The 26618-nt window shown below is 43.2% G+C and overlaps 4 protein-coding genes across 9 annotated transcripts; 1 reads left to right on the forward strand and 3 right to left on the reverse strand.

Annotated features, from left to right (window-relative positions):
• Positions 1-362: 362 nt before the first annotated feature.
• On the reverse strand, positions 363-5326 carry si:dkey-177p2.6 (uncharacterized protein LOC568712 homolog). 3 transcript variants are annotated; one of them, XM_046412444.1, is made up of 2 exons: positions 5191-5326; positions 363-3852 (listed from the first exon to the last, which is right to left on the reverse strand). In XM_046412444.1, exons 1-2 carry the CDS (start codon positions 5208-5210, stop codon positions 3069-3071), a joined length of 804 nt encoding a protein of 267 aa, XP_046268400.1. In that variant the 5' UTR covers positions 5211-5326; the 3' UTR covers positions 363-3068. The 3 variants fall into 3 exon arrangements, with proteins under 3 accessions (XP_046268400.1, XP_046268401.1, XP_046268402.1); XM_046412445.1 differs by having other exon boundaries at positions 5186-5316; XM_046412446.1 differs by having other exon boundaries at positions 5195-5313.
• A 3292-nt stretch (positions 5327-8618) lies between these two features.
• cdca4 (cell division cycle associated 4) lies at positions 8619-15196 on the reverse strand. Of its 3 annotated transcripts, none has more exons than XM_046412442.1 (3): positions 14917-15196; positions 11607-11744; positions 8619-11256 (listed from the first exon to the last, which is right to left on the reverse strand). In XM_046412442.1, exon 3 carries the CDS (start codon positions 11245-11247, stop codon positions 10324-10326), a length of 924 nt encoding a protein of 307 aa, XP_046268398.1. In that variant the 5' UTR covers positions 11248-11256; positions 11607-11744; positions 14917-15196; the 3' UTR covers positions 8619-10323. The 3 variants fall into 3 exon arrangements, with proteins under 3 accessions (XP_046268398.1, XP_046268399.1, XP_046268397.1); XM_046412443.1 differs by having other exon boundaries at positions 11607-11747; XM_046412441.1 differs by lacking the exon at positions 11607-11744 and having other exon boundaries at positions 14917-15192.
• A 2508-nt stretch (positions 15197-17704) lies between these two features.
• Positions 17705-22772, forward strand: LOC124072115 (activator of 90 kDa heat shock protein ATPase homolog 1-like). The gene is made up of 9 exons (XM_046413298.1): positions 17705-17949; positions 18827-19017; positions 19313-19395; positions 19492-19609; positions 20013-20104; positions 20271-20399; positions 21022-21123; positions 21246-21297; positions 21744-22772. Exons 1-9 carry the CDS (start codon positions 17870-17872, stop codon positions 21914-21916), a joined length of 1020 nt encoding a protein of 339 aa, XP_046269254.1. The 5' UTR covers positions 17705-17869; the 3' UTR covers positions 21917-22772.
• LOC124072116 (dr1-associated corepressor) lies at positions 22318-26236 on the reverse strand. 2 transcript variants are annotated; one of them, XM_046413300.1, is made up of 7 exons: positions 26079-26233; positions 25837-25993; positions 25401-25473; positions 24973-25066; positions 24683-24799; positions 24277-24376; positions 22318-23386 (listed from the first exon to the last, which is right to left on the reverse strand). In XM_046413300.1, exons 3-7 carry the CDS (start codon positions 25453-25455, stop codon positions 23360-23362), a joined length of 393 nt encoding a protein of 130 aa, XP_046269256.1. In that variant the 5' UTR covers positions 25456-25473; positions 25837-25993; positions 26079-26233; the 3' UTR covers positions 22318-23359. The 2 variants fall into 2 exon arrangements, with proteins under 2 accessions (XP_046269256.1, XP_046269255.1); XM_046413299.1 differs by lacking the exon at positions 25837-25993 and having other exon boundaries at positions 26079-26236.
• Positions 26237-26618: the final 382 nt, after the last annotated feature.

Genomic DNA, 26618 nt, shown 5'->3' on the forward strand with positions numbered 1-26618 from the left:
ACCTCCATTTGACTCCATATGCGCGACAACATAGTCGGGAGATTTTGCCCTGTCGCAGCGTCCCAGGCTGTGGACCACGTGTACCAGGCTCCACCATTTTAACGCTGTAGGTGGGCGTGAAGGCTTTCCCTGAGAGGCCTCACTCGGGGTAAAAAACCCTCCACAGAGCCTGTCCATAAACCACATGCAGTCAGTCATGGACTGACTGATACCTCATTGTGTATGTGTGGTCGATGTGCAGGAAGGCACGTTTTTTGAGAGGCTGGCAGGAATTATTTCCTGAACAGTTTTTTCTGGGTGAAATGTTTGTGTGTGTGTGATATTCCATAATGTGGCTGTCAAAGCAATGAAGACTCACACGAGACGGTTAGGGTATTTTTACTGTATTATTGAATAAAATCTATAAAATATTCCACAAAAAATACAATACGTTATTAATTATAATCTTATTACCTGGCAACCTCATCCTTCAGTTACATTTATATCACAATCAGCATCAATGACATAGAGCTTGTGCTTCACAGACCCTACTTCCATACAATTATAAATAACACTGTAGTTTTCTGCTTCTCGTATTCAGTCCTGTCAGACAGATTATGCAAATGAAACAAAACAATAACATAAAAGTGGATTTATTTCACAGGCTGAAGGCCAACATATTCACACTGGGTTTCTGTGCAGAGCCATTAGGAGCAAAAACAAGTTGTTGTTGTTGGAGCTGCTGCGTGCTCCTTGTACGGCTCGTGTGATTGGTCGGTTGTCTGAGTGAGGGCAAAACAAGCTCTCAGTCCCTCCCACTGAGCGAGTGACGCAAACTGCTTCCTCTGCCACCCCTCCTCCTCCTCCTCCTCCTCCTCTTATTTTTCACTGCCACCTCCTCCCTCAGCTAGTTCACTGTCAGCCTGTCAGGATACATTAAGCTCATATGCCACTAGTGTTCACTGAGCGCTGAAAAAGGCCAAGAAGAAGGAAGAAATGATGGCGGTTCGGGCTTTACATAACGCCTCGCCACCGTTCTCAGCCACAAAAACCTCACCGCGAGTAAAAAAATTAGGTTCAGTAGTAAGGCACGCTGTCGACGTGAGAGGAGAGATGGAGGCGAGGACGGATTGCTTTGGTCTGACAGGAAAAGCATTGGATTTTCAGCTGAGTTAAAAGGATAAAATAATCAGCGATTATTTAGCATGACGGATAGTCCGTGGCTCGCAGTGTGAAGCAGGAGTGTCCAGGTAGACCGACAACAAACAGAAACATCAGGAGGTAGAACAGGTGTAAACCACATACTGTGAAGGTCCAACATCTGCTTCAATTTAGTCCTTCACTTGCTGCATCTCTTCCACGGGACAGTTTAAGGTAGAAATACATATAAAAATGCTTTTAAAAAAACTCCCAACATTGCCATAAAAATTCATACCATCATGGCCATAAAAATACATAGAATTCTGTTTGTCATTTACAATTCTGAGACATGGCAGAGTCGTCCTGATTGTTGACTCGAGGCGATCAGCTCCTCAGTCAGAACCACTACATTACTATTTAAACACATGCTTCATGCTGCGTTCACGACGTGTTGCATTTACCGTAAATACGAGCTGCCGAGGCAGAGAAACTGTTCACGTCAACCTTGTGGTGTAAGGAAAAATGTGTTTCTTATACGAGGCTCTGATCTCGCTCCATTTGGTGTCACAAATGGGGCAAAAGCAGCAGACCTGATGGCGGCCAGTACGCTGACAGGACAAGGTCATAAAGAATATGAATTATAAGTTACACTCACACCCAAACAAAAGACTCTACGTACAAAGAACAAATAATATCTGCTGCAGTTGTGGTTGATTTTTCATTCATAAATAAGAATAACATTAGACGTTTTACCGTTTCTATACCGGAGCGACAAGATGCCACCCATTTCGATGGTTCTTCTGATGTGACGTGAAGCATTCATCTCCCGGGGATGGAAACTTACTTCTTTGGCTGGTGAATCCCCAAATTCAGTAGCCACATCCTTCTTTTCACAGGCCAAAACACTGTCCACTCTTTGACTGCATGACCACAGCCATCAAGACTCTTGGCTGAAGTCACTTTCTAATTTAAAGATCTTACATGGGCCAATAAAAGCCATTCAGTCCCAGTACTGAAAGGAATCCCAGGCCTTTGCCCTCCTGGCCGGCTGCAACACACTCTCTTGAGTAATTGAAGGGATTTCAATTAATAATCAACCCGGGTCTGATTTAACAGCCTGAGCGACAACCATGGCAGCTCACGTTTCTTCGTCCTGAGCAGTGGGTTAACTCAGAGAGGTGCTGCTGCTTTAAAACAGGAGAGAAAAGTGGCATAAACACCACGAAACTGGAAATTTAAGGTTCCATCTGTGTTCACATTTGTACAGAATTAAGGAAAGTCCACTTCAGACACTCATACTGTTACATGGCATCAGTTTGCGCTGCTTAACTCTGTCCGTTACAACACTTCCTTTACAAGTGTTGCACTGCACTTTTGGTGTACCAACAGTGTACATCTAGACGTGCCTCATGTACTTTTACTGCAGATTATTCACTCATTACTCAATATATGAACTGTCCTGAAAGTGCAGAGCTGTTAGCTTAGCTGTGCTAAGGCGTACGCAGAAATTGGTCTCCTTGTTGATTGTCAACAGTAATACTTTCTACCATTCAATTCTACTGGCACTTGTAGAAATTTCTGCATGTTACCCATCTTATACACAAATGTATAAATATATATAATATATATATATAAATATATATATATATAATATATACAGTATGAAAGTGTTGGATGGCTGGATGTTTCCTAATGTCACGAGACATTTTAGACCCCCCTCCCTTTAATAAATATTTCATGTCCAATTTGAGGCAAAAGCTTGTGCACATAATCTTAATTTCAACCAAAATATCAGATGGAGCCTTAAAAATCCAAGGTCACATTTAAGTCCTTCGTCTCTCAGATCAGTCCTTGTTCCCCGTCTCCGCTTTCAACTGGAGCAGCTGTGATCAGCCTCAGAATTCTGGATTCTCGAAGTGCAGTAAATGTTCAGGAGTTCGTCTTGTCGATCAGGACTTTACCAGAATCTCCATGATGTGGTCCAGCTCGTTCAGGTCCATCAGACACGACTGGAGACTCCCAGCTGAGGCGTGGCTGGACGAGCGCGTTTTAACGTCCTCGTCCCCCCAAAGCGTCAAACTGACGGGCCACAGTGAGCCCGATGCCCAGGCGGAAGGCAGATCTGAAGTCTCGTACATTGATGTGTCAATGTCCTCAAAGATGTCGTCCAGGGCGAGGTCGCTGAGGTAGCCCATGGCGTTTACTGCATCGCTGAAAGCATTGATCGTCGCAGCGGGAAGTGATTTCTGCTGATCGGGTGAGCTGTTTGCCTCCTGAGAGGGGAATTCTGGGGACAGCGGCGGAGACAGGGAGAGGCTGTCGCCATCGCCCTCCGCACAGCCAGGGCATGTAACCGCCATGTCCTCCCTGATGTCGTCTCTGAGAAGGCAGGAGTCGGCGTGGACGCCGTTGAGGAGCACCTCTGGTCCTGCCCCGTCGCTCTGCATGTCCTCCTGGATCTGCTTAAGCGTGTTGATGAGCAACACGGAGCGGCGCAGGCTGAGCTCCACCCCAGCCTGGTAGTGCTGGAGCTTCTCCAAGCAGAGGCCGAGCACCAGCTGACGCTGCTGCAGGTGGCTCATGTCAGATTTGGACGGAGCCACGAGGAACCCGCTCTCATCTTCCGGGTCTTCGTCCCCGTTCTTCTCCTTTTCTGCAGCGGCAGGGAGGCTCTCGGCCTCCAGCTCCTCCAGGCAGCTCCACTTCCGTTTCACACCGCGACCCAACATCGACCTAGATTAATAAATAGAGTACCAGTCACACTTCATGTACAGCGCATTTCAGCAACATGCATCTATAAGACCGCTATACTGTTTTCTATAGCAGTGCAGCTCATTTTTATATCTTCACCTGTGTACCGTTTTTATGGCCAAAAAAAGAAAATCACGGGTATCAAGTGACATTTTACTGTCTTTGGTCAAACCTCTACCAAAATCTACTCAATCAAACTTAGGATATTAAGTATATAATTTAAAACGGAGTCGGGATTAATCGTTTGGTCTGTAAAATGTTAAATCATTATGAAAAATGCTGATGAATATTTCTGCGAGCACAATGTGATGTCTTCAAATGGATTCTTTTGTCCAACCAACAGTCCAAAGACTCTACATTGACTGTCATATAAGACAAATAAAAGCAGCAAATCCTAACATTTAAGAAGCCAGAACCACCTAAAATCAGACAGTTGGCTTGAAAAATGACTTAAAGAATTAATACATTATCAAAGTAGTTGGCAACTAATTTCCCTTCCATGGCTGATCGATTAATCGACTAATTGTTGCGGCTCTGTCACACAGTCCCATTTGTGTTGTGGCGATTTTCTTTCTGCTTGATTGACAGCAAAGACAAAACCAACTTTGACAACAACAGCTGAGATTATTCTTTGAGGACACATTCAGGATCACATCAGGCTGCACTGCACTGCCATGTAACAAACCTTGCATCCAGTTTATGTAACAGCTCCAACATAGCAAACACGGGTAGTTTCCCATTCACTTTCAACTGATCACCTCCAAAAACACATTTCCACGAACCGGAAGCAAGCAAATTCTGCTCAGACTCCACAAGTTTACAGTTAACATGTTTGTGTCTTTCTATTTAATAGATTTGAAGTGAACATTATGACTGTTGTGAGTCACTGAGGGACAACCCTGCAGGCTGAGAGACTTTACTCATCCAGACAGACATGGCTTCGTTAGGCATAGATCAGTCCCTCAAATGTGTTTTTGAAAAACGGGCACACATGAAGCCCCGTTTGATAAGAGCTTGACCCCCATCTGAAGAGACCAGAAGCTGCCTGTTCAGACTTCACAGACAGGTGAACAACCGACAAAGTCAAATGCGTTGTTACAACGTTTAATCCTACAATTTCCTCTCTTATTGAAGGAACATTACACAAAAACTTCCCTCCATCCTACTTGTTTTGCCCAGGACCCCTAAGAACACCCCGAACCCCTTCACGGTCCCCGGACTTCAGAGTGGAAACACAAGCTGCGCTTAAATCAAGTTACAAAGAAAAAAAACTTGAAGACATTTTAAGCGGATATAAAAAAGAGGTTAAGACAACCTTACGTGCCCTTCGAAAGAGTCATGAGCTGAGTGAATCCGTCGTGTCTTCGGCTCGTTTCGTTTCCGCGCCGCGTTCCTCTACTACCGAGCCCCAGGAATATGAGGAATGTTCGGTCTATCCACGGCAACGGGGAGGGGGGAGGGGAGTGGTGGGCGGAGCCGCGGAGAATCGGGAGATGTGATTGGTCAGTTGACCCGCTGATCAAACCTCCGCCTCCGCCACTCACGGGGCAGCGAATGTGCGGCCGGTTGTTCCGACCGCGAGCCGACGTTGCGTTCAGGGGCGGCACGCTAAACTAGTTTTGATGATCTGATGCACCTTACTTTGAAAAAAGTAAAATATAACCGTAATAATAATGATAATAACCTCCTCTGTTTCTTGACATAAAACAGAGTGCACTAGGTGTTGACAGCTGCTTATTTTCCTGCTGCCATCTTTGTTTAAACAGGTCCCATTTTGCAGTCCATAAAGGAGAACATTATGCGTTTGCAGGTTATAAAAGTCTGTTAGAACTACAGGCATCTCCAGACTGCAGTCACTCAAACTGTTCAACTAAAGTTCTCAAAGGTTATGAGCCTTTATAGAACTAGAAAAGTATCTCATTATCACTAAAGCCACTGATGTCCCAGAAAAGATGACAATGATGACTTTAATTCAAAGGTACAGTTAATAGCAGTTGAACCAGTGCTGTGATTTATGAAAGGCATGATGTTAACTTTTGTCACATGTTCCCTTTTAGAATAAAAAAAAAAAAACAGGGTTTCTGCATTTACTTATAAATCTTTAGATGCAAAAAACCTCTTGACTCAGCAATTACAACAGTTGTCATTTGAGTTTTAATATAACTGGGGCCAAAACAGAATACATAAAATGAAGAATCAATATCAGTATTTATGTAATAAAATATTGTTGAACAAATCAATGTGTGCTAGAAATATCTAGAAGACCTGGTTAGTTACAGTAGGCACCCGAACGCAGCATTTTAAAGGGACCGATGACTCAGAGAGGAAGGGGGAGAAGTGACCGGAAACACAGCAAAGGCACACACCAAATAAGGAAATTATATTCACGTGTTCCCGTCTTCCTCTTGACGCTGTCACAGCCGCACTTTCTACTTCTTCTTTCCTCGTTTTCTTCTGAACAGAAAGCAGATATTCAGCATTAAGAGACGATGGCACTCACTGCTTGCTGAGCTACATTTAGTGGTGTTCTTGTGACAACTGAATGTCCATTAAAATCCACCTTAAAACCCGAACTGCAGATGTACAGAAGCTCTTTAAATCAGTGCCAAAAGATCCAAAATTCACTAAAGCTACGAGATGAAGTGGGGAAATCCTAACCTTTCTGCACAGAGAGGATAGTCGATTATATAGTGGAAGTGTTTGCTACAAACAGCAGACCTTCTCGGTTAGTTGTTTTATGGTAGTTTGTTTGAAGAAGTCGATCTCTGCGTGACAACCAGAGAATTTAACCAAAGCCAAAATGTTTTAATGAATTTAGGAGAACTGGTTGTCTTGACTACAGCTCTCAAGTGAGATCTCTATGAGAAGCACCTGGAGGCAGCATGATACCTGTGGCTGGTTCGCTCTGACTAACCCACGCATGTCTGCAAAGGTGGTGACAGCAGACAGCACACGTATAGTGAGTACAGTATGTTGTATATGCTGCTGAATTGCTTCTGGACATGTCAGAAGTGCAGAAAGATGCCCTCCATCATCACATGGTGTAAACTTTGGATTTCTTGTGTGTCTCATGTACCGTTTCTCTGTTGCTGCGTCGTAAGACACAATAGTGTCTTTCTCTGATGACTTGGTCTTTCCTCGGGCTGCCTTTTTGCTGAGTCACCGAGAGGCCATTAATCTTTAACTATAGGGAAACCAAGAGGCCAACATGCAGACGAAGCCAGAATTTTGCAAATACCATTTGACATTTTCACACAAGATTTTCAAGGTTTCTATTTAATTGCCACATGTTTAAGAAGATAAAGTGTCCCTCTTCTGTTGCATTAATTATTAATAGAAAATCCACAGTGAACAGGTTAGCTGTCAGCCGTGTCCTGAGCTGCAGACAGACAATAGCCCTGTTATGCTGAATCCATTGTAAGTCTCTGCATATCGAATGCTGAATCTCATGGTCCAACGTCATCATGTGAGAGCACGTGAGGACCACGGCAGCCAAGTCCCATCGAAGTCACTTAAAGCATTTTTATTACAAATGAAGAAAGATCTCCTTGTGGAAGTACGAGCAGACTCAGCAGTTAGTGGAGCAGTGTCCTTGAATAAAGTATTTGACCTTCAGGATTTACCCGATCTTGGCAGCTCTCGTGGAAATTCATTCCGAGGACAAATTCTGCAAGATTTGAGCTCAGCTGCAGCACTGAATGTTCGTTATATAATCAGATATTATCTGATTTAAATCAGGTTTTTGTTTGAAATTAATTTTGTGTTCTAAAAACAGATGCAGATTCCCGAGCTCGTCCTCCACACCCCACTGTGAAAAGCGTTGTATTACTACAATTAAAAAGAATTGTGAATCTTTACTGTATGTTTGGCCACTTGAGTGTTTTGGTCTGTCTGGTACACTCAGGTGTTGTTGTATTAACTACCTGTTGCTCTGAGTGAGAAGTAACAATCATGTTTGCATCTGGACAGTCCATGCTAGAAAGTGTCTTCACGGTTAAATATGGTAATACTCTATAAGTCCCAAACCCAACAGTAATCTGATCCTATATAAATGTGGCAGCATGGCGGTGCAGTGGTTAGCACAGTGGCCTCACAGTAAGAGGGTTCCAGGTCTGAATCCCAGTCTGGGACCTTCTGTGTGGGTTCTCCAGCTTCCTCCCACAATCCCAAAAACATGCACATTAGGTTTATTGGCTGCTGTACTTTGCCCCGAGGTGTGCGTGTGGTTGTCTGTCTTTGTCCACCTTTCGACCAGTCCAGGGTGAACCCCGCCTCTGCGATAGGCTCCAGCCCCCCGGCGTGACCCTGACGGTATAGAAGATGAATGGATGTGATGTATCCAGAGCCCGATAATGTAGATGTTATTCCTCTGCTCCAGTGTTGTCCAAAAATGACTAAAAACTCATCACTGGGTGACGTGTGTGTTTAATCTGATAAACATCTGCACTGCATGCACCAAAAACACCCAGTTTGACTGACGTGAGCTAAACCCTGCAGAGCTCAGCTGCTTCACCAAATTAAATATGTTGAAACATGTTTTTAAGACTTTGTCTTCAGTAAATCCAACGGGCAACAGAGTTGATAGAGAAGATGCAAAGCATTAAGAGGAAATATCATTTGGAACTATTGTTGGCAATGAGAATACTTGAACTTTTAAGTTCACCTAAATCCAAAGGTCAGCACAGGCCTGTGACAAAAGCACTAAAAAGAGTTACTGTAGAAAAAGAAACCTGCCACACCACACAACCAATAGTTGCACCTTTTATTATAAAAAATATTTACAAAGATGCTACAATGTTTTTTTTCCTTAATATAAAAAAATGCATACATTTTACAACGGTAATTAGTCTTTGAAGTTCTAGCTCCCATTCAGACCAGAGTGACATCCTTCAGGAGTGTTGTGGTAAGGTATTAGCGTGTCGTAATACTGTATTTTTGTCAATACATATTGTTTGCCTGAGTTAATCTCTTCATCACGATGACAAGGAACAATTTTGAAAAAACGCATTTTTCTGATGATTTTCCACATCTTTACAAGAAAGGCAACTGTTTGCATAAAGGAATTAAAGGACATGTGAGTCGTATACAATCATTCTGAAACACGTATGACAGAGCTGCATAGTGATCTGAATAGTAACCCGGTTCGTCTGCTTATTATTACTACTAATAGTAATTAAAAAAAATAATGTGAGGAATAAATAGGTACTGCATTCAAAACGGAGGGCAGAATTTGGATAATTTCATCAGGCCTTGTGGTTGATTTGAGTCAATGTGGCATGTCTGTACCTAGATATAATAAATACAATAAATAAAAACAATAAATTAGTTTGGGTTAACACACAGAATGCTTCATTTGTACTGACAAATGAGAGAAAGATATATGGCTTCTTGATGCAGTTATCACCCCGTGGTTTCTCCAAATGCTTCAGGAAAAGCTGTTACTGTTATTAGATCTGTATGTAAAGCAGTGCAGGAAACTTGGATACTGTTAACTTACCAAGAACAGTCAAATCTTCACCAGCAGTGGGTTGGTGGCTGGCACTTAATCCCCCTGCCCTGCATAAAGCTTTGAGAAAATGAAAAAACAGCGCCTATAAAGTGTGACGATGCCAGTCCTGACACCTGTTACAGTCGACTTGTTATACCAAACCGTGGGAAGACACTGTCTCGAGTCTGGCTACATTAAAATCTTAAAAACCGCTTGGGAGGGAAAAAAAATAATAATATCAAATGATACTTGCAAAATCCCCCAGCTGTATAATGCAAAAAATATATTTCTATATACACATACGTACATATACATATATTCCATTCATAATTGCTCAAATCTTTAGGAAAATATGCATTGATTCATAGATTTGGATTTACAATTTGTTCTGGTTTCTGGTGTATGTAGTGTGATGAAAGGTTCCTCAGTCCATGTAACAATAAATAGAAATGGACAAAATGGCAGAGAATACGACCAGGAGGAGCTAGTATGACAGAATGTATGACAGACGTAAACATGGAAAGTATGTAAATAAGAATGCATCATGGTATAGGTAATTATCTTTGCCCTCTCACAGATATTGTCATGTTTTGGATTTCATCAAAGTAGGAAACTAACTGCTTCGCCCACAGGCCAGGATGACTTTTGAGTCCCAAAATTCATCCATTTCACCCTGACTGTTGCCAATTGCTTTTTTTTTTTCTTTTTTCTTTTTTTTTAATTAAAAGATGAAGGTCCCAACAGCAGCTGCCGACTTGCCCAAGTGGCTGTTAGACAGGACTAACTACACGTCTAACAACCAAACCCAAAATCTACTTGGCTCGCTGTTAATTTCCCACGTTGTCCGAAAACCTGCAACAATCTCCATGTGTAACAAAACCACACACAGGACATGCACATGTGTACTGTGCATAATCTGGAAAGAGTCTGAGGGATCAGTACAGGCCAGAAGAACGTTCTGCGTTTCAGGATCCCACTATGATCTCCATGATGTGGTCCAGTTCATTCAGGTCTGACCTGCAGCTTGAGCTGGAGCTCAGAGTCGTCGGCCCGTGGGAGGAAAGGCTCTCCAGCAGATCGTAAGGCCCCATCTTCGGGGCGCTCTGCATGCCTGTCAGCACCGTATCGAGGTCATAGTAGGACGGGTCCACGTCTGAAAACAGTTCCTCGAGCGCAGGGTCCGGGGGCGGCGCCGGGTGCTTGATCTCAAAAGTCCCAAAAACCTGCTCCCCTGTCCTGGAGTCTGCACTGAGGTGGTCCCGGTCTCCCTCCTCTCCCTCCGACACACACTCCTCACTGTCCTCCTCTTCATCCTCCTCGCACTCACCGTCTTCCTCTTCCTCCTCCCAGCAGGGTCCCATGCCGAAGGGACCCGCCAGGTAAGAAGCGGAGGACAGCTGGGGGGAGACGGGCGACAAAGTGGACATGGTGACCTCCGTCTCCACATCTCCCTCCATCACCACCTCCTCAGAGTGGTAGCCTTCCTCCAGACCAACAACGGAGAAGGGCTTTGGGCTCTGCCCGGCCTGAGCTGCTGCGTCCGTCTGCCGGCACAGCACCTCGGTGGCCACCAGGCGGTCTGCGGGACACTGTGCAGCCGCCAGGGCCTGGGTCATTATCTGCCAGGTGCCGTCCTGGGTCATCTCCTCCTGGATCTGCCGCACCGTGTTAGCGATGAGGACTGAGCGGCACAGGTTTGGCTCCACCAGCATGTGGCAGAGCTGCAGCTTGATCAGCGACATGTCAAGCAGCGACTGCCGCTGCAGGCTGTAAGAGGACGACAGCGTCCGAGCCGCCACAGATGAAGCTGCCGGCGGGCCCTGGTCACCACTGGAGACCGGCTCCTCTCCGGAGTCAGAGAACTTGCGCTTGGTGCCCTTCGGGAACATGTTGTCTCTCTGTGGCGACGGCGAGGAGACAGAAACACAGTCAGACATACAAGAGCAAAACTTATCGGAGCATCAGCTAATTTATCACTCTGACAAAGACACAAAATGCCTACTGTTCTGATTTTCACTAGCTAAAGTCATAGTGAAAAGAGTAAGTGCCATGTAATTAATTATGTAACGTGTGATGTAATGAGGCTATGTGGTGCAGTACTGGTGTGTGGACATGAGGGAAATAGGACTACAATCTGCTCAACAGCAGCTGTGACTTAATCAATAAACACTACAGGTTTTACACACTTTATGAACTACAGTAAACAGTGAATTGTCTGTTGTAGTTTTTTTCTTAAAGTTTGCTATACCTTTCCTGTTGAGAGGCACAGGCAATAGCAATGCAGCTTGGTCCCGGCTGCAACGCTTCAAGTACTTTTGTACGAGCGACAAGCAGCTTTTGTTCAGCACCATTTCTGCCCATTTTAGGCCAGTCTGAGGCAAGACTCCTGCTGGGCGGAACAACCACACTTTTAACAAACCACTGAGCCACCGAAAATAGCATGGTTACCAACTAAATGCCGACGCTGCATCAAAGTAAGCACAGACCAGAGAGACCTTAGTCAGAAAACAAAAACAGCACTCAAGTTACATGATCAGTGCACTTATATTCTTTCCCACTGCCACCTGTGATCAAGAAAATATCCTAATCAATAAGGTGCTTTTAAGGGGTAAAGGTGACAAGAATATGGAAAATAACAGCATTTACAGTGTTTACAATACAATATACCACCAGGAGCCACTAGTATTTACAAGGGATATCAGGTTTCCAGGTCTACACACGACACGCTTCAAAAACTAGTAGAACAAGATTTTCACTTTCTCTTCACTGAGGGGGGGGGGGAAGAAAAGTAGAGTCAACTTCCTTATTACACACCGTTTGGAGCGCACACTGAGGAACAAAACAACACTCCTGCCAACATTAAAGGCCTTCTGACTCCCCAAAATAAACGAGATGCAAGTAAATAGGAGACTGAGCTCCGGACAGCAGCCTGTGGCATTTAATTTTTCCATCAGACAGAAAAACAGACTGCAGTGTCCGGCTGTGTCTCCTCTGTGCAAAAACCTGTGGGCAGAGCCTGTGGGTGAATGGTTCCACTTGCTCTGAATTTCTATTTGTGATACATTTTTAAAAAAATATTCACAAAAAGTAAAACCAGGGGTACAATGAAAATAGTATTGGTACAAGTTGGACTGTAAAAGCATAGCATTAGGGTTTACAGAAGACAATCTGCACACTTTTCTGCTGTTATTCTTGTCATTCTTATCCATATCAACAAATATAAATGTTTTTCTTTCCATTTTCATCAGAGGATGCCAGACAAAAGGTAACTGACAGTCTGTGTAAAACACATCTTACAGTTAACACATTGTAGCACTCAGGTTTGTTGGGCAAGATTATACAACCAAAAACACCACATAGTTGAACACTCTTGATTTAATCAACATATGATCAAAATGTAATGATTTCTAATTAGGAATTGATTACAAACTCTCCTTTACTTCACACGTCAATGTAGGGAGGTACTGTACTTCTTTACACACACATGAAAACCTGACATAAAATGAGAAAGAAAGATTAAATTACAGCTACTGCCGTCACCTGATTGATAGGATTAATTATCTGGAATCAGCACCATGCTTTAAAAAGTCATTATCCATACTGAAGTGGAGCTAATGTGCAATGGGTGGCTGTGGAAGCCTGGAGGTCTTTGAGTCATCACTTGCATACAGAATAACATTTCCTAACAGTGGACAGAACAGGAAAAAAGTCATTTATGAAGGTAAAATACAGCGAGTGGGGAAAAGAAATTATGGACATAATGTTGTCTTCATGTGTAGTGCATTTGTGCTGGTCCCTGTTAAATAAGAGACACTAGAGAGCACTATCTCCCTAAAGGAAAAACAACAACAGTGTGTAAATATTCAAAGAGAAAATAAAATACAACCACCAAGACCTATAACCTGAGAGAAAGCAATACTGCACAGAGTATTTATAAAAAACAGTTTTGGACAAGGCAGATTTTTTTTACAAGTATATTGATAAATGGTTTCAAAATGTTTTTTGAACACCCCATAGGTTAGCATTCTGCAGTTAAATTTCAAGGATTCTTCTTGGATATTACCTGTAAATACCAAAAATCTACACGGTCATGTACATGAAATCGTAACAAAAAAAAGACCCTCATCAGACTGGAAATTACCTATACGGTGATCAATCTGATCTTGCAGCTTTAGCAGACAAACATCCATTACACAACTAAGGCCAAAAAACTGCGTGTACTTATCCATTAATAAGGATACACAGTTACCAATAGTGCTGCTATTGTTTTCTTAAATCAATTATCAGTTATAGTTTTCAATCAATTCTAAGAGATTTACAGCAAAATGATGGACAAGACTGCATGAACAGCCTTTTGAACAAAATAACAAAACACCTCATGATACAATTACACAAAACTACAGCCTGGTAAAACGTATGACATGGACTATTTTTTGTCAACATTATAAAATTCACTGTGCATGGTTATTGTCCTATTGTGCATACTTTTAATGCGTTATATTGATCTTAATAGATATTTTGTCTGCTATAGATGCTTTGTGGTAGTGACTGAGATGCAACTACAGGTCGTTTCCAAACTCCAATATAAACCTACACATTCCTGATCTTTTGTGAATGTCCAGCAAGTTTAGACAGTTTGTTTTAACGAATTTAAAAGGAAAATGCTGACACATATGATGTTCAAAAACGTGTCTAGGAGATACAGGAAATGAGTAATCAAGTGCAAAAAAAATCACCTCATTGAAATTACTGAATGTAACTGGAGTCAGGTACTATATTTACACAGTTATAAATACGTTAAGACAGCGATACTACATACAGTATTGGGTAAAACATTTGTACTTAACAGACCTCTTGTATTATGCTAGGAGCCAGAAGCCAAACAAAATGCAGCCTCGCTTTACGTCAATGGCTCCTAGCATGACCCATCCCCCACCGCACACTGAAAACCCAGCACTTTCACAGCACGCCGGACTAAATTAATAAATAAACTTTCAACACGGCGGCAGTTACTTCGCCATTTCTCCGTCAAAAACGTGATGTAACCACTATCAGCCGACAAATTAGAGGCATTGTGGTGGCTGTGAAGTGCGCCTCGGAGCTGCTGGCCGTGACTGCCGCATGCTTTGTCTTTTCAGCATCAAGAGCCACCGAGCGACAATGAGGCCATTTTGCGCTAGTAGCTAACAGCTAGCCGGCTAGCTATGCTATGGATCTGACTTTACGCTCATGAGCTGCCGCTAGCTAACTGGGCTAAGATGTTCAGTGAAACGGAAAATAAACGATACCTCAGCGGAGGTACAAATACTTAGCATTCATCTCAGTTTGGCCTTCTTTTTCCATTTCCTTTAAACTCACAATAAAGTGAATGCTAACAAACGTAAAGCTAATTAGCCAAAAGCGCCCACCCACACATCCTCCGCGGTCCTTCCTCCTTTCTAGCCAAAAACAAGAGTTTTCGCCGCGGCGGGGCTGTTAAGTTCCTAAAATCAACAAACGGGCCACCCGGGTACCCGGTTAAAACGACTATCGACGGGTGGTTGGGTAGCCGTACTCACCTCGTGTTTGTGTTATTTTATTCCCGTCTCGGTCATAGGATCGACGGCAGGGAAAGCGGAGATCAGGTTCAGATGAGATCATTCATGCCACGGCTTCAAAAACTGAACTACCTCTGTCCTGCTGCTGCTGCGGAGCGGACGGCAGGAGGGAAAGAAGGGAGGGGGAGGGGAGCCGACAAAAGCCAGCCATATGCCTGGGATTCCTCTCTAATGATTTCTCCCTGGCTGCTCTGCTCCCAGTGCTTTAATTTTACAAACAAGTGAAAGCCTGCGGTTGGCATCGCTAGCATTAAATTGAAGGTTGGAGGTTGTTTGTTCCGCATTCACATTTACTTGTCTTTTGTCGGTCATAGAGAAACAAATAGGTGGTGGAGAGATTATTTAGATTATTCACATAAATAAAAATAGCGGCACTCGGGGTTGGAAACGTTTACTCACGTACCGCACTGAAGCATAATTTAATGTTTTACACCGCACATTTTCCACTTATTGTGCTTTTAAAGCCACTTATCTGCAGGTGATATTAATAACAAACAACATGTTTCGCTTCACTTTATTTCTGTAGATTAAGGTTTTTCTTTTAAAACGCGGAGGCTCGCGTCCCCCTGAAGCAGCTTGTAGTTAGGGCTCCATGTCACGTCAGCAGCTGCGCCACAGAAAATATTCCCCTCTAAACTTCTCAAATGGTTTCATTTGAATAACTGCTAAAGGCCTAAAGAGGTGTCATTTCCACTGTATTTTACACACACACACACACACGTAGCCAGAAGTCCTAAACCTTGATGCAAATGTCTTTAGGAGGTCTTTTTCCTGCTCTGCCATTAGACATCAAACAACTCCTGCGATTTATCGTGTGTGATTTGTGTTGAGGCGGGGGCCTCGAGCAACAGCAGCTGCACGAGTCGTACGCATCAATACGTCATTAATAATCTAATGTGATCTATAATAATATATCAGTCACAGAGGCCCTCCTTCTGCAGCGCAAGTCCTTACTTTACCTTTACAAGGCCGTTGAAAGTGCATTTTGCTGATAATACATTTGAAGGACATTGACTTGTCGAGACTATGATTACTTTTTTCACCACTTGCAATATTTCACTGTAAAAATACTCAGTTACCACATAAAGAGCCTAACGTACTCAGACCATACCACGGATGCGTACTGCTTTGAATACTGAATATTTAACAAACCTGACTGTAAATGCTAAAAGGCTTAATCACACACACAAAAAAGGGTGATTCTGTTTAAAACATAGATAAAAACAGAATGCATCATTTGCAAATGAACTATGTTTGCTAATAACAGTTCCGCAGTATTCCCGAGCATGTGCAGTAATATCATTTATACAGCCAATCATGATACCATCACCTGTTCACAAGGTTACCTGTGGAATCTTCCAAGCAGGTGTTTTTTGAGCAGCGCACAGCCTGCTCGGTCTTTTATTGCTCCTGTCCCACCTGGTTTGAAACATGCTGCTGGCGTCACATTAAGTAGATGTTTACACAAATTTTAATAATGAAAAAGTTGATGCTATAATCATTAGCCAGGATGGTTCCAAGCTCACCACTTTGTGAAAAACTGCTGTGGAACAGAATAACCACAACTCCCATCTAGAATTTAAATTACTATGATTTATTTTTTTTTTTTTTTTAATCAGATAATCTAGAAAATCTTCTACATTGTTGGTAAAGTTCAGTGCTGCATTTACGAGTGCAAATCAAAAGCCATGTGTGAACAACATCCAGAAGCACCACAGGTTTCTCAGAGTGCTGTGGCGTGACGAGTCCACGTTTCAAATTGTTTCTGGAAATCATGCACAGTATTTGATCTTATCGTGTAGGCTAAACAGCAGAAGGACCCTCTAGATTTTAACCAGCGCAAAGTCCAAAAGCCAGCATCTGTGAGGTTATGGGGGTGCGTTAGTGCCTATGGCATGTGTAAATTACACATCTGTGAAGGCACCATTAATGTTCAAAGGTACACACGGGTTTATGAGCAACATGTGTTGATGACCAGATGACGTCTTTGCATGGATGTCCCTGCGTAAGACAAGACATATTCTGCATGTGCAGGTACAAGACTGACCTGCCTGCAGCCCAGACCTTTCTGCCACTTAAAGTGTGTGTGCTGCATTATGAAGCAGTCTAACAGAGACACACTGAACACACAGATTTATTACAGATGAAGAGAGAGAGCAAATACTCCATCACCTCCAAATGGCACACTCGCTCACCGCCATTTAGGACACACTCTGGAATTTTTATTTAGTTATTTTAATGCAGGAGTTAAATGAGGAAAAATTATAAGTGCAAAAAATATATTCACAACAGGTGAAATAATAAAAAGTTCCTAATCATTCACCAAACATTTACTTTAATCCGCCATGATTCTTTTCTCTTAATTCATAGTTGCAGTTGCAGGTTCTTTTTTTCTGTCGGTTAACTTACTGACTGATCGAGTAATCGTTTCGGCTTTACTTGTACTTTTCACAAAGCACTAATTTGTATCAACCAGTAAAATGTATCTTGTGAAAGAGATTAGCATTAGCCTCAGAATACAACACTTTAATGTTAAAGTGTTGCTGGGATGAAAAATGTTCGACTGTCCTTCTGCGTATCTTTGAAAGAACAAAAAATGGACGCTTTAATGATAAAAGTTAAAAAAACAAACAACCACTGCTTATATCTTGGTTTCGGTGTTCTTTCTAAAGTTTTCCGTCTTTCCAGAGGTCCTCGTTCTCAACGCGGAAGTTTGCTTCAGATAATAACTTCCGGGGTTACACTCGTTCCACAAGGTTCCGTTTCCAGCAATTTCTGTGCACGGCGGATAAATGCAGGGGCAGCTAGAGGTTTCTAGAAACAACGTGCACCGGACAGTCACCGGCAAACAGTCCTGCTCTCTGCAGAACACGTTACATATTTACACATTTATCAAAATAATTTAGCTGGCCAGATGGCTAAGTGGGGAGAAGGAGACCCTCGTTGGATTGTAGAGGAGAGAGCCGATGCGACTAACGTCAATAATTGGCACTGGTGAGATTTGATGAAAGGACATTGACTGCTAGCTATCCCGCTAATGCTAACATCACAAATTCGGCTCGTATTTATGTCAAGCTACAGCTGTTCTTTCGGCTTTTGATTCACTGTGCAGACCGGTTATTGTAACGGTTAGGCTAATAAACAGCCCCGAGTGTGTTATTAAAGTAAATTTTCACATTTGGGGAACGTATTTAAGCTAACCTTAAGCTCGGTTTCAAGTTAGCCTCGCCTGTAGCCAGCTAACGCAGCTGTAGCTTCAGATGCATGCAGTCAGGTCGTTAGCCGTCGGTGGTGGTTAACAAAACTGTCCGTTACATCCCACGTGTCTCGGTGTTATAAATGACTTTAAAATGTACTAAAATGGTAAAGAAACTGATGTCAATACATAAGAGACCACAGTCTAAGTTAGCTCCGTTTACAGAGCGACTGTAAAATGTAGCTGCTCTCTGAAATGTTTGAGTAGATCGAGATTTTGGTGTTCCTACAGTTGTTTCTATCTTGATGTGAGAGCGAAACATTAGTATATAAGAGACCATAAGTATTCAGATTTCCACAGGTTACTTATATACTGATTACATATTAATCTTTATGCTGCTGTTGGGGGTATCGTCGTGTGTACACTCGACAAATCTCAGAGTTGCCCCAAGACGCAAGGTGATCTCAGGATGTTGTGTCATGAATAGAGTGTACTCAGTGGTAACTCATTTGTCATCTCACTGAAACATGAAACACGACGGGCACCGAGAACAGAAAAGACTGACACACGTCAGTGTGACAGTGTAAATACTCAAGGAACAGAAGGTGTAGATTTGTGTTGTTTACCTGTTTGTATGTTGTCTCTTGTCATTGTGGTCTCCACTGGTCTTTGCAGGACCGAACGAGATGCGACAAACTGGTCGTCAGACAAATTAAAATCCCTGCTCCTCGGGGTGAGTGTGGAGAACGACGAGGGGAGCTGCGAGGTGACCGAAGTCAGCAAGTTGGATGGAGAGGCCTCGATTAACAACCGCAAAGGGAAGCTTATTTTCTTTTATGAATGGAACCTGAAAGCTACCTGGACTGGTAAGAACAAGGCTGAGGCTGTCTGTTGACTTTGTTGTTTTTTGGGCAGTTAAGTTGAATGTGTTTGTGTAAAACTGGTCATTCGTCTGCTGACAGCAGTGTCACTGCTGCACGATTACAGATGAGACAGGAGGAAACTAATGTCACCTGCCTGCCGTCGCGCTCGTTTCCACCACAAATGATTGTTAAGATAGAAAAGGACAGTAACTCAATAGCCGATCAAAAGGAGATTTGCTTTTGCTATTTTCTGCACTGTTTGAGGCTGCTGACATCCGTATCCTCTGTGTTTTACCAGGAAAGTCGAAAGCTGGAGTCAAATATAAAGGAACAATTGAAGTTCCAAACCTGTCTGATGAGAACGACATGGACGATCTTGATGTAAGTCTCGCTGTAGAACTCATGTAAACTGATTTCTAACTGACCGAGTGATGGAGGAACAGTGTGGTGATGACCCGTCCTGTGATCTTTGTGCAGATTTCTATATCACTGAATAAAGACGAACCTGAGACGCCATTAATCAGCCTGATGAAGACAAAAGGAGCTGATAAAATCCGCGACGCCCTGGGAAGCTACGTTGGGTTCTTAAAAACAGGTGAGTGAAACCTTAAAGGACCGACAGACAGAAAACGGGTCAACTTGCCACCATAACTCAAAAGCTCTGTCTTTGAATTTCCTGTGTTTACTGTTTAAACCCCAACAAGCCTGTATTTTAATGAGTTTAAAAATGCTGTGTGGAAACACTGGGTTAAAATAACAGAAATGGTATTAAATTTCTTATGTATGACAAAATCCACGAACTTTGCTGACGCTGACCTGTGAATAGTAGAATTAGTTTTAACAAAACTGAGGATCAACACCCTCAAATATTAAACCCTTTGTATTGGTTTCAAAGTTGACTTTTGTTGTATTTGGGTGTTCATAGAAATGCTTGAAATTCAGTGAAGATGAAGAGGAAGCTGCGTTTTGATCTGAGTTGTGTTTTGTTGTTGTTGCAGAGTTCACACAGGGGATGATCCTGCCGACAGCCAACGGTGTGGCCAAGCCTGAGTCCACATCGCAGTCCAAAGCCAAGCTGGATAAAACTCGGGTTCGTCCTGACACTCGCTTACAGAACATCTCCAGCCAGCAGCTACGTTTCACAGTTTCAGACAAATCTCTAAATTATTTACTGTAACAGTCAGGAAGCGCCAGTGTTTTCCTTGCGGCAGTGCAGCAGATCTCCCCTCACCAGACTTTTGTTCTCGTTGGAACAGATTTCCTCCTCAAGCAGCACAGCTGCTCCAGTCAACGCCGGCGTCAAGATCCCCACCTGCAAATTCAGCTTGAAAGAAACGTTCCTCACTTCACCAGCTGACCTCTACAGGGTCTTCCTGAACCAGGAGGTGAGCCTCACCTGTTTACCTGCTCTACCTGACCCTGCTTTGCTTCAGGCTTCAACAAATGTCCACCGTATTCTGTCTGATGTGTACAGCTGAACAAGAGGCTGTTCACACCTGGCATTAAGCAGGGTCTTGGCTTGACAGCTCCGCACCTGTCGCTTCACACCTGGGACTAGAATGAACCTCAACATGCATCTTGAGTGACCACATGTGATCGTTTTTTTTCCACAGAGAAAGAGATTATTTAATGTGTGGCATGTGCTTAGATTACACAAAGGCCCAAATAATCAGTAATTTGTCTTAAACAGCTTTTCACAACATTTCTGAAGTATTTTAAAGGGAGTCTGGGCAACAAAAATGTCCAACCAAACGGAAATCAGAATCATGTCGTTACGTCGGTTGAGTAGGTGGTCCTTCACTGTGGTCCATTAGGCATTAAAAAGAAAAATAAAAGTGGTCAAATGTGGCCCAGGCCACCTGTGAACGTGGTCTGACTGACCTGATGTCAGTGTGTCCTGGGTGCGTTCACACCTGTGTGGATGTCAGCAGGTCTGAGCTCCTTACGAAGCACATGTCAGTGTTTGATTCTGGCTGTGTGTTGAAAGTTTTGTTTATCCGTGTGCAGATGGTCCAGGCGTTCACACACGCTCCTGCCACAGTGGACGGCGAAAGGGGCGGAAAGTTTCGTCTTCTAGAAGGAAACGTTTTCGGCGAATTCACAGAGCTGGTAAGACTCAACCTTTTACACCATAAAACAAATCCGGATTATTTCCACTCGTGTCAGCGGTTCAAGATTTACTTTGATTTGAAGTGGATAATTTCTCCTAACGTGAATCCTCTGTCCACCAGGTGCCTGATGAGAAAATAGTCATGAAGTGGAGGTTTAACAACTGGCCCTGCGGTAAGTGGATTTATGTGATTTAATAGGCTGTGTGCCACAAAACATTAAATGTGATTTGGACAAACATTTTAGGTTTATCCATTCAAACAAACTTCAACTGCTAAAACAAGTTGTTTGTTAAAAGAGGCTGGTATGAACACTTTGTTTTCCATATTTCCATATAAAACATTTGTGATTGCTGGCTTAACAAAATATTGATGATATTTTTGACATTCAGACTACGAGTATATGATTGATCAGACAGATGGGTAATAATAACGAGCAGCTTGTGATTGCTGGACGACAGAGTGAAGCTCTCACATTAGTGGATAAGAAAAGTTGATGTCGTGTCCTGCACACTCAGAGTTGTGTTCCTCGGCAATGAGGGAACGTAGAACCTTTAGAACAACTCGCCGCACGTCTTCAGACGCTTCGCGTTAACGTGTGGTCTCGTCTCCGCTCCACAGAGCATTACGCCACAATCACGATGACTTTCCTGGACCGGAGCAGCGAGACGGAGCTGAAGGTGGAGTGTCGAGGCGTGCCGAACAGCGAGGAGGAGCGGACGAAAGAGGGCTGGAAGAGATACTACTTTGAGGCTATTAAACAGACTTTTGGCTACGGAGCCCGACTCTTCTGAAGACGGCCCCACCGTAGTTCTGTTTTCTTTTCCGTTCTGAGTTTTTAAACTTGTCCTCCGATCTGCCACGAGACGTCCCCGTTGTAAACTCATAGCACGAGTTAACGAAAAGAGACAAAATAAGTGAAGGCCGATCTGCCACCCGTCTGTGTATGTGTATGTTTTTAAGTTTTGAACATATTTAAATCTCGGTTTCTCCCACCAGTGTTTTTGGTCAGTCGTTCAGAGGAACGTGAAGTGGACTGTGCCTTTGGGACTGTGGATGGAAAATGGAATAAAGCAAAGAATCTATAGAACCACTAGAGCTTATTGGCCCCCACTTCTATAAATATGTAATTACTGCAAGAGTTAAAATAAATGTTGTTTTTCTTTTATTTGAAAAGAAGAAATTTCCATTGAAATTTTTTTTTTTTTTTTACTTATTTTACTCTTTTCAAGTGTAACTGTAGTGAAGATGCTTTGAGCAGACATGCATGTTTAGTTTCTAATTTCAAACTGCCGGAGGGAGGAATGACTACTGGATCTCAGCTTTACTCGTGAAGTTTGTCACTTATAGCTTTACCGTACTGTATTGGAGACCTGATTTCATGCACGGTTTCAGCGTCTGCCTGTCTGTGATCAGATCAGACCTTCAGCACGAACACCAACGTTCAGTCGGTGTCGCAACATGAAAAGGTTCGGTTCCTTGTGCAGGTAGCTGGCGTAGCATCTCGAGACGTTTTGCTATATTTGGCTTCAAAATGTACATTTCCAGTAAACAGTTTGCAGAACAAAATGCATCTATTTATTCATCATTTCATTCCTTCATGATGTAAAAAATCCGAGTTGGTTGGAATAAACCAAAACCTGTATGCTCTTTATTTGTTTTTATTTATGTGAGCACATCTTTTATCTTCTTCGCATTAAATCTGTCAAATCACAGGCGCTGAAATGAACTCGTTTATTTGCAGTTCGATCACATTTAACATGAATGTTTACTGTCTTTAAGACGTCCATCTACAAGTGCTTCAAAATTAAATGCTTGAAAGAAAGCAAGCGGAGACTCGGTGATGCGTAACAAACTGGGAGACGTGACGTCTTAGCCATCAATCAGGGCAAACGTTTATTTTCAATTCAACTACAAAACAAAAATTTGAAGCAAACAGCTTGAACCACAAAAAAGCTTTAGACTTGAAAAGTCTGAAGTCCGTATTTTCTCCGTTCTAATGCCCATCTGGTACAAACAAAAAGGGATTCAATACTAAACTTTTCTTCCAAAGAAAATAGAAAAGCTGGCAGGCGAAGCTCTTAAATGTGTAACTCAAATGTTTTTTTTTCCCCCTAAAACAACAACACCCACCAAAACGGTGACCCGGGCGAGTTTAAACAAAGAGAAACTCTGAAACAGAAGTGACAGGATGAACGGATGTGCTGCAGCTCCTTCCTCTGGCCGAACGGTCGCCGTCACAAGCAGATGAAAAGCTCCGACTCCTGCAACAAACGGAGCAAAAAGAGTCGCGTGTGATCAGTGTTGCTTTTCTCTCGTCTGCTCGTCCCACAGCAGATAAATAAAATAAATTAAACCCCTTTCAGTTCAGCGAACAACATGGCTGCGGGTCAAACGTTACGTTTTTTAACCCCAAAATCAAAGAATCTGAAATTAGTCTCCACGTTTGTGCTCCATCACACGGAGCTCCTCTCATTTCTCTGCCTCCTCGTCTCCTCCAGCCAGCATCACAGCACATTCAAACTACATGCTGTTGCACAACTGAGGCTTCACGTTGAGTCCTGACGCTCCGTTAAGACTCCTGAATTTGAACTGAAAAGAAAAAACATGCACTTTTGCAATATTGCAGCTTTACACCTCAGCGTGATGTCATCTTTCTGTCGGGGCAGCTGATGTTACGCAATCACTCGCCATGCAAAGCATTGTGGGTCAGAATGAAAGCAGAATGTTTTCAGAATCAGAATCAGAATTCCTTTATTTATCCCCGAAGGGAAATTCTTTAAATTTGGCCTAACGGATGAACCAAATGGCTCTGACTGCACTCCTTCGTGACATTTTCTCCTTTCGCCTCGACTTCTGTGTCCTTCAGTCTCATCCTCACCTCCTTCACTCAAATCTCAGCTAGGAAAGACTGAGATGCGAGGAGAGGAAGCGAGGAAAGGATGTACAAACCCATAACTGAGATTTGTTTTCTAGGGTGTAATGAACACTGCAGCCTCACGGGGGCGCTGTTGTAACTTCTTGCTGAGTTACAGGACCAGCTCTGGTGACGGACACTCGGGATCTCCTCGGGATCTGCGTCCTTGTGTCCGTGAGAGAAGTTAAAACACATCAAAGGGTAACGAGTGCGAGTCTTCGGCTGTGGGACACGTACGCTGGACGTGGAGTCGATGTCCACGGAGTCGAGCCTCGACCGCGCCGCCGTCTCCACCACGTCAGACGCTTTTTTAGCAGAAGTTTCATGTCGTGTGGTCCTAGAAAAAACATCATGTAAAATAAGAGTGAGAGCTGAAACTACGAGATACTCAAAGCCAATTAAACATTTAATGTCTGATTAATCTATAAATTAGTATGGAAGATAAACACTGCAGGCTTAGTGAGCTTTAAGTGAGCTTTAAGTGAGCTTTGTCACTGAAGACAACGTGCAAACAGCATTTCAAAGCAAAATAACGTAATGTGGCTTTTACCTCACTTGCAAAAATGTTTGACTCTTCCTGCCTTAAAGCCTGAGACGGCAGCCTGTTGCCTCAGTGCTAAAACAGAAATGTTGTGGTGTCTACCTGTACAACGGCCACATGCCCATCCCTCTGTTGTCCTTCTGGGCTGCCGTAGACGTGGCTCGCTCCGCCAGGCCCTTGAGGAAGTCAAAGAGCTCCTCTGACTCGATGCATTGCTTCCTACAGGACAACACAAACTGACGGTAAACATAACGTAAAGAAGAAGAAGGAAGAACACAGACTGCAGTGACTGCCGGTCTGCTCGTGCCAGTCGCTCTGAGTCAGACGAGGTTTCTTGCGTTCCCGGGTCCAGATTAGGTCGGGCGCACTTGAGCGAAGGAGGAACCACTTACATATGAGCGACAGACACGACGCTGCTGAGCTTTGACTGAGTTATCAGGCAGGTTTTGGTCAGCAGACACTTCAGGAACATTTCCAGGGCCCGAGCTGATCGCTGCAGTTCAGGACTTCACAGCCTTAACGCATCCCCCTTCATTACCCAGTTTCCCCCAGCGATCAGTAAAGTATTCTGATCCTGATTTCAGCAGAAAAACAGATTGTATCACCTGCAGGTACATTTTGATTTACTGTTTATTGTTGCAGCTCTTTTTTGTTAATCAGTGCCTCGTTGTAAAGCAGCAGTGCATTAAACAGAGCAGCTGGTGTCTTCCTTTGCCTTGGAGGGCTGCAGACCAGATGGATGAGAGTTGAATTAAAAGCCTAAAAGCCTCCAGAGGGCTGAGCAGGAACTTCTGTCTGCTCAGACGTGTTTAAAGGATACAGATGATCACAGGAACCGCCATGGCAATCCTCCCCACCTCTGCGTCCTTCTGCATGATCTTTTTGATGCGACTCTGGAAGAAAACAACCAGACAAACAAAGATTTCACCCCTTACAAAACATAGAGAGATGGCATACAAGTTCAGCTGCTGCATTCAGGTGCTCCTCGTGATCCACTGCTTCCTACGGTTATTCAGTGTCAGACCAATTATAACTCACATCTGAATCTGTTCACTTCGCTTCTGATCCGTGTCTTTCCCTTCCTGTATTGTTCTTTTACTTCCTGTTTCTTTCTTTTCCATCAATTTTGAAGGGTTTTTTTTCTTTTTACAGGGTTAAATTTGACTTAGGTTTCATCCAAACAGGACCAGAGCCGAGTAGCCTATATCTCATCTATCAAGTATTTTTTCTAGCATCTGAATGTTGGGTATGTTCACCTTTAGTTCTACTACAAGCTGTTAACTCAACCTCCGTGTTGTCCTCACTGAGAAAAACCGCTGAAAACACGCTTGACAGGCGTAGAGTTTACCACTTTGTCAGGAAGGCGAGGGCCAGATTTTCGACAGCCCGTGAAAGCGGCGGGTACACTCCATGCTACATGAACGAAGCTAGCCGTTAGCTTGTGGTTTCATCTGTCGTTTTAACAGCTTTAACGTCGCAGAATAAAGTTAATACTCACAGGAGGGAACCGTACAGTATATCTTCTCTTCTGTCTGGGCATTTTACTCGCTTTAATCCGCGATCTTCGATCACATTTTTCATGTTTTTACCGCAAACCGCCGCTAAGTCCATTTGTTTACCTTCAGCAGGAGCAAACCTGAAAATAGTGAAAACATACATGCGCGCGCACACGCACGCACACCGGAGGTGCGCGCCCCCCCCGCCCGCGTGACCCCCAACAACGACGTCGTGACCCCGCGGTAAGAAAACAACTTCATTTTATTTCATTTCACCATTTCACCAACGTCATATTTTCATTTTATTTCATAGTAAACTATTTGAAAAGAACCTCAAAAGGAGCCATTATAGAACACACGTCAATGGAGATCACAACCTTACAGTCAGAGATGAAACCAAGGACTTTGACTATACTGAATTATGACCCGTGCAGGCACATAATAAACAACAGGCACAAAACCTAAACCTGTCAGTGTGTACAAATATCCAATCCTCACTTGGTGTTTTCTCTCTTTGTAAACTTTAAGTGAAGCTACACGCC

The sequence above is a fragment of the Scatophagus argus genome, chromosome 15, assembly GCF_020382885.2.
Source record: "Scatophagus argus isolate fScaArg1 chromosome 15, fScaArg1.pri, whole genome shotgun sequence".
NCBI lineage: Eukaryota > Metazoa > Chordata > Actinopteri > Scatophagidae > Scatophagus > Scatophagus argus.

Coding starts and splice junctions, on each gene's coding strand:
- si:dkey-177p2.6 (XM_046412444.1), bottom strand. CDS start 5,210: ATGACTCTTTCGAAGGGCAC. Junction 3,853..5,190: donor ATGACTCTTTCGAAGGGCAC/GTAAGGTTGTCT, acceptor TTATTAATCTAG/GTCGATGTTGGGTCGCGGTG.
- cdca4 (XM_046412442.1), bottom strand. CDS start 11,247: ATGTTCCCGAAGGGCACCAAGCGCAAGTTCTCTGACTCCGGAGAGGAG.
- LOC124072115 (XM_046413298.1), top strand. CDS start 17,870: ATGGCTAAGTGGGGAGAAGGAGACCCTCGTTGGATTGTAGAGGAGAGA. Junction 20,400..21,021: donor GGGTCTTCCTGAACCAGGAG/GTGAGCCTCACC, acceptor ATCCGTGTGCAG/ATGGTCCAGGCGTTCACACA. Junction 21,124..21,245: donor TCGGCGAATTCACAGAGCTG/GTAAGACTCAAC, acceptor TCTGTCCACCAG/GTGCCTGATGAGAAAATAGT.
- LOC124072116 (XM_046413299.1), bottom strand. CDS start 26,120: ATGCCCAGACAGAAGAGAAGATATACTGTACGGTTCCCTCCT. Junction 25,474..26,078: donor ATACTGTACGGTTCCCTCCT/GTGAGTATTAAC, acceptor GTTTTCTTCCAG/AGTCGCATCAAAAAGATCAT. Junction 25,067..25,400: donor GGCGGTTCCTGTGATCATCT/GTATCCTTTAAA, acceptor TGCAGCGATCAG/CTCGGGCCCTGGAAATGTTC.